This window comes from Myotis brandtii, unplaced genomic scaffold (genome assembly GCF_000412655.1).
Source record: "Myotis brandtii unplaced genomic scaffold, ASM41265v1 scaffold17, whole genome shotgun sequence".
NCBI classification, from domain to species: domain Eukaryota; kingdom Metazoa; phylum Chordata; class Mammalia; order Chiroptera; family Vespertilionidae; genus Myotis; species Myotis brandtii.
The window spans coordinates 2765267-2773175 of NW_005356259.1; the positions used below are offsets into that span (position 1 = coordinate 2765267).

The following is a 7909-nucleotide window of genomic DNA, read 5'->3' on the forward strand; positions in this document are numbered from 1 at the left end:
TCGGGTGGAGGGAGCTATGGGGGGAAAAAGAGGAACAACTGTAATAATCTGAACAATAAAGATTTAAAAATAAATAAAAAAAACAGTGATTCAGGTTTCTTTTATTTTCAAATATATTAGCTTATCAACTTAAAAATTCCTGTTCTCTTTACATATTCAATAAAATTTTAGTAAAATTACATACTTAATCTTCAGGTATTAACACTTAATAGTTCCATAGTATCTAGGAAAATGTTTGGCTATGCAAACATCTAGAATATCACTGAAGCACTTCAATATTGATCTACAGCTTTGTGTTCTGGAGAATTTGAATGATAATAACTACGTTTTAAAGGTCTTTGGCTTTTTCAACTAAAAACATGTCAAAGTATGCCCGGTCTTCATTAATAATCCTTTGCTGGAAACAGGGTTTTAAAAAACATGGCCGCTTTATTAAGGTTCTATCTTGATTCCTATATTCTGTTGCTTGCTTTTGCTTTTTTAAAGTAGAATCTTCATTTTAACTCACCTGGTTAGCATTGCATATTTCATCTGTGGTTCTAAGTTTATTTCTTTTGTTGACATTTGGCATACTAACTAAGTTATCAAGATATAATTAAGTTCAATTTCCAGTTCAGTCAAGTTACTTGAACCTGATCAAGTTTCTGTGGATATCAATAACATTAAGTTTGTGAAGGAAGATTACAGATATGTGTGCTTATTTTGAGTGTAATCTAGAGTTCATTGAAATGTGAAGTCATTTACCCTTCATGTGTTCTATTAACACAGATAGTGATGTTGTCATCTTGCCTAGGATAAGTGACAGATTAGTAGATCTTCAGAATTATAAGTTGGATTTCTTTATGCATTGCCAGTATTCAGGGACTTCCTTGGAGTGGTCCATGAAATCCAACTGCAGGATATGGTATATCATGATCATTGTACTTTAATTTAAAAACACCATTGAAAGTATGGCCTCTACCAAAGGACTTGTATGCATACATATAAACCAAACCAATGGACACAGACAACAGGGGGATGAGAGCATGAGTTGGGGGGGGGGGGTTTGAGGGTTAATGGGGGGATGAGGACACATTTGTAATACCTTAACCAATAAAGAAATTAAAGATTTTTAAAAAAAGGAAGTATGACTGCTAACCATTGCACTGCTTGAAAGAGTTTACAGCTTAGTGAGTGGTAGGAACTTCGTGTTAAGCTGAATTGCCTCAACATTTATGATAAAATAAATGGTTTACTAAGTAATCAGGTGTTTGTATAAACCAAAGCGAACTCCTGGTATTCTTCTCAGGATGAATTTTTTCCTAAGTGTAACTTATACATTTATTCATTTTTGTAAATCTAGGAATATCCAAATTTGTTAACAGTTCTGTGTTAGGGTAAAAAGTAAGTTCCTCATAGCATAAAGTTCTGTCCAGCCTTTATGTATGGTCTCATGGGTCTTATCAGTGAAGCTAAGTAAGGACCATTTAATGAAGATTCTCCCACAGTGATCCCTCTGGATAGAGAACCACTCCAAGCTCTCTCTTTCCCTCTCTCCAACTCAGTCTCCTCGGACAACTGGCAGGGCCTCTACCCACAGTACATCCTCCCATGTATAACCATGGTCAGCCATCTGACCTGGTTTTTTATCACAATGAAGAGACACCTAGAAGAAAGTGAGAATGTCTTTTAGATTTCTTTTAAAAGTGTGTCTATCCTATTTTCTTCAAAGCCAAAACCTAGTTCTTTAAGAACATTTTTGTTCTCTCATTCTCAGAACCACACTTCTCAGTATACGCCACTTGGCAACTTTAAGTACTAGCTAGAGTTGGTTTATGCAATTTCACTTTCAAAGGAGCTGGGAAGTTGGACCTAGATGCATGGTGGGGTGGGGCAACTCCTTAAAGAGACATAGAATCAGCAACAGACCAACAAAAGGTGAGATAAAAAACATTCAAGCAATCTAGAAAGACGAGTCAGAACTAGTTCAATGGCAAAGAAGCAGAAAAGGTATACTTGGAGGATGCCAGTGGGTATTACTTGGAAGGTTGAAAAATTAGGACCTCTCTGATATATACATTTTATATTTAATAAAGGAAAAGACCTTTCTTCCAAATTTACATAATTCAGGAATTTGGTAATTTGTCCATGTTAGTAGTATGAGGCAAAGCAGGGACTATCCAAATGGGAATGTAATAAATGATGTTGAACTATATTATACTTCTTCAGGCTATTTATTCTAATTCTGTGATATATTACCCTGATAAATGTGAAAAAGATGAACTTCCTACAAGCTTAGAAAGTTTTGTTTTACTACATAAAACTAGATTGATAAAGCCACTTGGTGAAAGATGATTGAAATCAGTGTCCCAGGCCTAGTACTTGACTAGATTTTGAACCATGCATGTGTAAATATTTTTCAAGGAAATTTGTATATTTTCTTTTACAAATTTAATGGGTACTAATGTTCCCTTTTTTGAGGAAATAATGTTTAGTTATATCAGACAGTGGATATTTTTGTTAAAAATATTGAATTGGGTGCTGACCAGTTTCAATTAGTGGTTAAAGCTTTTGCCTATAGACAAAGGGGTCTCAGGTTCGAATCCCAGTCAAGGGCAAGTTCCTTGGTTGTACACAATTCTTTACATACCAAAAATATAAAGTCATGTAGTTGTGATTCTTTTCTAAACAGTTATTCCAGTGACTTTCCAGCTTAAAATTTATTCATTTTATTTTAGAAGAGCTGGTTTCACTTAGTTACAAAAACATCAATTTCAAAACTATATCTGTCCAAGTAAATTTATTTACTTCTTGTGTCAACCTAGTATTATTAACATGGGATTCATAGAAATATTGCATAAATCTGAAAAGAAACTACAAAATTATCAATATCAACAAGATAGTCTTCAAATTTTTATTGGCATTTTGCAGACAATTTAAAAAATGCTGCATATTGATTATTGTTAGGAAATCTTCCGCACATTGATTCATGTTAGGAGAATGTATGAAACCATTATTTATTTGTATTTTAGAGGTTTCAGTTTTAACATGAATTCCCTTTTCTAAATACTTTGCAAATAAGCTTTTGCTTTCCTTGAAGTTTCAAATTTAGCTCACTCATATGCAGTATGATATTAAGGGAGCATACATCATTGTGCCATATTTTTGTCATTGATTATTGGATAATTGGCAATTATTCTTTTTGTTTCCCTAAAACCCTAAATTAGAGCTAACCTTTAGTGAATCTTTGTAAAACTCTTCTATGACTTGACCAATATAAGCATTGACACAAAACACAAGGTCATTACATTTTTCTTCTTTTTTTTGAACACTTCCATAAACTGTTGATGATTCAGAGCATTTGCACATATGTGATGGATGTATACTAACAACTGTATTCATGGCACTCTCCATAGAGTCTGTTTCAAAAAAGAGAGCACAGGAATTTTCAATGTGTATAATATGTTGGTGTGAAGCAATATGACAAACATCAGTTTCTAGTTTTAAAATGCTGTTATGTCTGGATTTTTCATCTAACATCACTGAAGCACTGACCATCATAACAGAAATAAATATTTCCATATCAGCTGAAATTCTTCAACTGATGTAAAAGCTTTAAAAATATCTATGTCATGAGTTCTAATTTTTAGATAGTGAATTGATAGTATTTCTGCATAGATTTTAAAGTCTTTTGAGAAAAAAATATAACCAAAGTATTAATTGGGCAGTGTTCCTTATTTTCAAACTCCTGTCAGAGGGTTCTTTCTTAAAAATGCGTTTTTTAACATCCACTCCTTTGCTATAAATGTTCAGATCATCATGCTTTCGTGGTAAAATCCAAATTCAGTGTCATGGTCTTGTCCTCTCAATCTTCTCAACTTCACCTCTTCTGTTCCCCCCTCTTACACCTTCTTCCAGTCATGCTGAACTTGTGGTTCTCCCAGAAGGCCATTTTCTCTTACTTTTCTGTGCCATTCCACTGTTACTGCAGAAAAAGCACCTCTCCTCTCCCTATCCCCATCTTACTCCTACTAGTCTCTCAAGTCAGCACAGAAGTCATCTTCTCTGGAAAACCTCTTGTAACAGCCCTCTTCTCCGGTCATCCTGGAATTAGTATCCCTGCCCTGTCCCTCATCTCACCCCTGCACCCTGTGAATGCTCTGCCATACCACTTACACTCTGTTGTAGCTGCCTACCAGATGGTCAATTGTTAGAGGCCAAGGATGGTGCTACTTTCCCCTCTATTTCCCAAACACCCAGAAGAGCCCCTGGCACATAATGCATGCTCAAAAGGTTTTCGGCATATTCATGAACTATCACATCACATTTATATTATTGAGTGTTTCAAAGGATACCTGACTAAACTTGAATAATAAATGTGCCCTATGTGTAATGGGTTCTATTCTTTGCTTTAAGGGTAATGTATTACCTTTAGTTGGATGTCTTATTTTAGGATATTTATTGGCATTTTAAAAAGCTTTTTTGAAAAGCTTCTAGCCATTTTATTTTTATATGACCTAAGTTTTGTAATTGCATTTGTGATTGTTTAATACTGGATTTTGCTTTTGTTGCTAATCAATCACCTTTCCCCTTTTCTCTCTTGGTTCAGCTCCAACAGAGGCCACAATGCAGCTACACCTAGGTAAGTGTTTAAGGCCCCAGTGTCACTAGCCTTAGTCCTAGATCTACTTTCCCTAGTCCTCTGGCCTTGTGAGCAGATGAAAAGCTCTGCACTCTCTGGTTTGCTGATCGTTCGCTAAAATCAGAGTCAGGTCCAGATTATGCTTGAACACAGGAACTCACCTAGGATGATCATACTATCCCGCTGAGGGCTAATGGAAGGACTCCAAACCTGTTAGTCCATTCATCCTTAGGATCCTGTTGAGTGTGACCATTCGACAGAACATTCTACTGCTGAAATTTCCCTGGTGCTCCCATCCACCATAAACAGACCATAGAAGTGATGGGTGAGGAGCTATGAATATGGAGGAATGCATCTCACTTCAGATTTGAGATTTCTGCTCAAATTAGTACTGCCTTGTAAAAAGAGAACTGATTTGGTCCTTTCTTCAGAAACTGAAATGAGACTGTTTCAATAATTATGTGCTTTGTTTAATGGCACCCTATTATGTTTATCACCCCTCATTTTGCTCATGATCTTTTCACAGTGCCAGGCACCGATTGGGCCACAGTTCTCAGGGCAGGGTTGTGTAGTTATTAAGAGTACAGATGTTGGAACCAAGTTGCCTAGTCTTTCTTTCCTTCACCACTTCCTATCCATGTGACATCAAGCAAGTTACTTAACCTCTCTGTGCCTCAGTTTCCACATTTGTAAAATGGAAGTAATAATAATAATACCTACCTCCTAGAGTTGTTATGAGGATGGACTGAATTCATATTTGTAAAGTATCTAGTCAACGACATAACAGTGTTGGAAATCAATAACTACATAAAGAACCATCGAGGCTTACTCATGCCTTGGTAAAAGTTCTCTATGAAACAAAAGAACTTTAAGAGCTAAATTTCTCATTCTTTTTTAGTGAAGACCTGTTTTGAAAGCAATGTCCTACACTACGCTATTTAATAAGAATGGAAAGAAGTCATCCTGGCTGGCCCCAGCCTTTTCAGGTGTCTCTCACTGCGGGGACTCGCAGATGAGTCAGTGATTTGTCCCTTGGGCTTTTCCTTTCAACCTGTAAGCCCAATTAATTTATTTTTCTCTTTGGGAGATCTGCCTTGAGAAGCTCTCCTTTTATGTGATGCTACAGCTTGGGGCATCTCTTCTTTGACAGACAAACATAAGCACTTAGAAGCATGCCTTCTGGCCGCAGAGGTAGGCTGGGGACTCACAGTGGCCCAGCTGAGTCTCTAGTCTCCGCCAAGCTGGGTATTTGAGAGAGCTGTATCCTTTAGGCACTTCAGGCACTGTGTCTAATTGTTCAGAGGAATCATTAAGTCACTCCCATGCACAGAGTACATCACAGTGTTCTCTCCAGTGTAAATCCCTATTCTCCCTGTTATAGTGCCCAAGGCTTTGAGTCTAAAAAGCCATTCCTCACAATCCATGCTGACTCACTGGTTTCCCAGCCTTTGTTATGTGCTTACCTGCTGGCATACCTGCTATAAAGAGGGTGAGGATGGCTATAGATGGTGCTATCACCAAAGAGAATTTAGAAGTATGCTTCCTAATATTTGGAGCTGAATTTAATTACGCAGTGAGCTCAGTGAGCAAAAGAAAAAAGGTAAATGTCATGTTTGGGGGGGGGGGAAATTGGGAGGGTTATTTTTTGTTCATTAGATCATATGATTTTAATTTTCCAAAGGCATATGTAAACTAGTTCGAACAAAACTGTACAGGCTCAGGGAATTTATATTAGTTGAAACAAACTTCCCAAGCAAACCATGGAAATCAGTGGGAGAGTTTTTAAGCCCCAAATTCATTTTTTTCACCTTGAGTAGAAATAATTGTCATTTCTCATACAGCCTTGAAAATGAGCTGACTGACGTTGTAGCTGGCCACGAAATTGTTTTTACTCACCCACCCTCTATTCAGCGCAAATATCACATGCTCTATAGCTATGAAAACATTCTTTGCTATTAGCATGCCCAAAGTTCTTCTAGATTATATTAAAATGGGTGTTTAATATAATCTCAAGTGTAGTGATAATATATTGAAAACTACGGATGGTTCCCTGGCATTCCTTCTGACTTCTAACATGACTTTATTGGGGACTTTTACTTATTTGTGTAGCTTATTTCTCCTATGCAGCTCTGAGGGGGAAAGAAGTTAACTCGAAACACACTAAATAAAAAATGAGTGAATATAGGAAATGAGAGAAAGCAAGAGGGTTATAGGAAAGAGAAGAGGAAATGGGTTAGTAAATACCAGCAATGCTAGCTGACAACAAGTAGAGTGTCCTGTTTCTTTCTACACTTTAAAGTGAGTTAGAAACGGAATCTCTTTGGGCATGTGGAGCTATGAGAGGCAAGTCTTGTGTGACCTCTCCCTATTGGTTGGTGCTGACCTTGGTCTTCCTGCCGGGTGACACTTTGGTAGGGTTTCTCTTTGGGGGCTCTAGCTTCCAGATTTCTAGGTGTCTAAACAGCACAGCCTTTGCCCTTTGTCCTTAGCAAAGCAAATATAATCAACTGCTCATTTAAAATTCAGTCTTAAGGTCAAACTATTATTTCTCATAAATGCAGCACATTGAGCCTTTTGTGTAGCCAAATCTATTGTTTAGTATAATTTTTTCTAAGTACTTTTTTTTCTTTTAGCTGAAATACACAGCGACAGTATTATCCTACGAGATGACTTTGATTCCTACCACCAACTGGAATTGAATCCAAATATATGGTAAGTTACAGGAATATGCCTCACTTGGGCTTTTTTAATGCAAAAAAGAAATGATGCTGATGTTCCCTTGGAGCAGTTTCATAAAATTAATTTTTTCTTAGTGCTAAGGTATCAGTAAGAATCGTTTAACTAGGGACCTGGGCTTAATGTAGACTGCATACTGTCTATTCCTGACTTAAGAACTGAATCGAGGTATCCCTCAAAGCCATGGGTGTGGTTAGAGGTGGTTTTTTTTCAGTTGTAGACATAGAAAACATTAAGTTTTAATTTGTCTAATTATTGCATTTATGCCAAGCAAAAGAACGGAAATGGTTTATCTGAAATGACAGATGATTTGAATCACACTTCAAATAACTTCTAAGCCATTGGGTCAACTCATTATTATACTCCAATCACTTCTTAAAAGGCTAATTAGGTACAATTTCATGAGTATTTTGAGGGCAAAGATATAATGAACCAAAACTCATTTGTTAAAAATTCATTGACATGGGCACAGACAACAATGTAGTGATTGCGGGGGGGGGGGGTGGGGTGGGGCAGGGAATGGGGGATGGGAGATGGGAGATGGGAATGGAG

At 37.0% G+C, this 7909-nt stretch overlaps 1 protein-coding gene across 1 annotated transcript in view; it reads left to right on the forward strand.

Annotated features, from left to right (window-relative positions):
• RELN (reelin) overlaps window positions 1-7909 on the forward strand; it is a 475654-nt gene that overhangs the window by 216333 nt on the left and 251412 nt on the right. The window contains exons 10-11 of the mRNA XM_005862985.2: window positions 4589-4621; window positions 7255-7333. Coding sequence (XP_005863047.1) covers window positions 4589-4621; window positions 7255-7333 — 112 coding nt within the window. The remainder of the gene's footprint in view (window positions 1-4588; window positions 4622-7254; window positions 7334-7909) is intronic.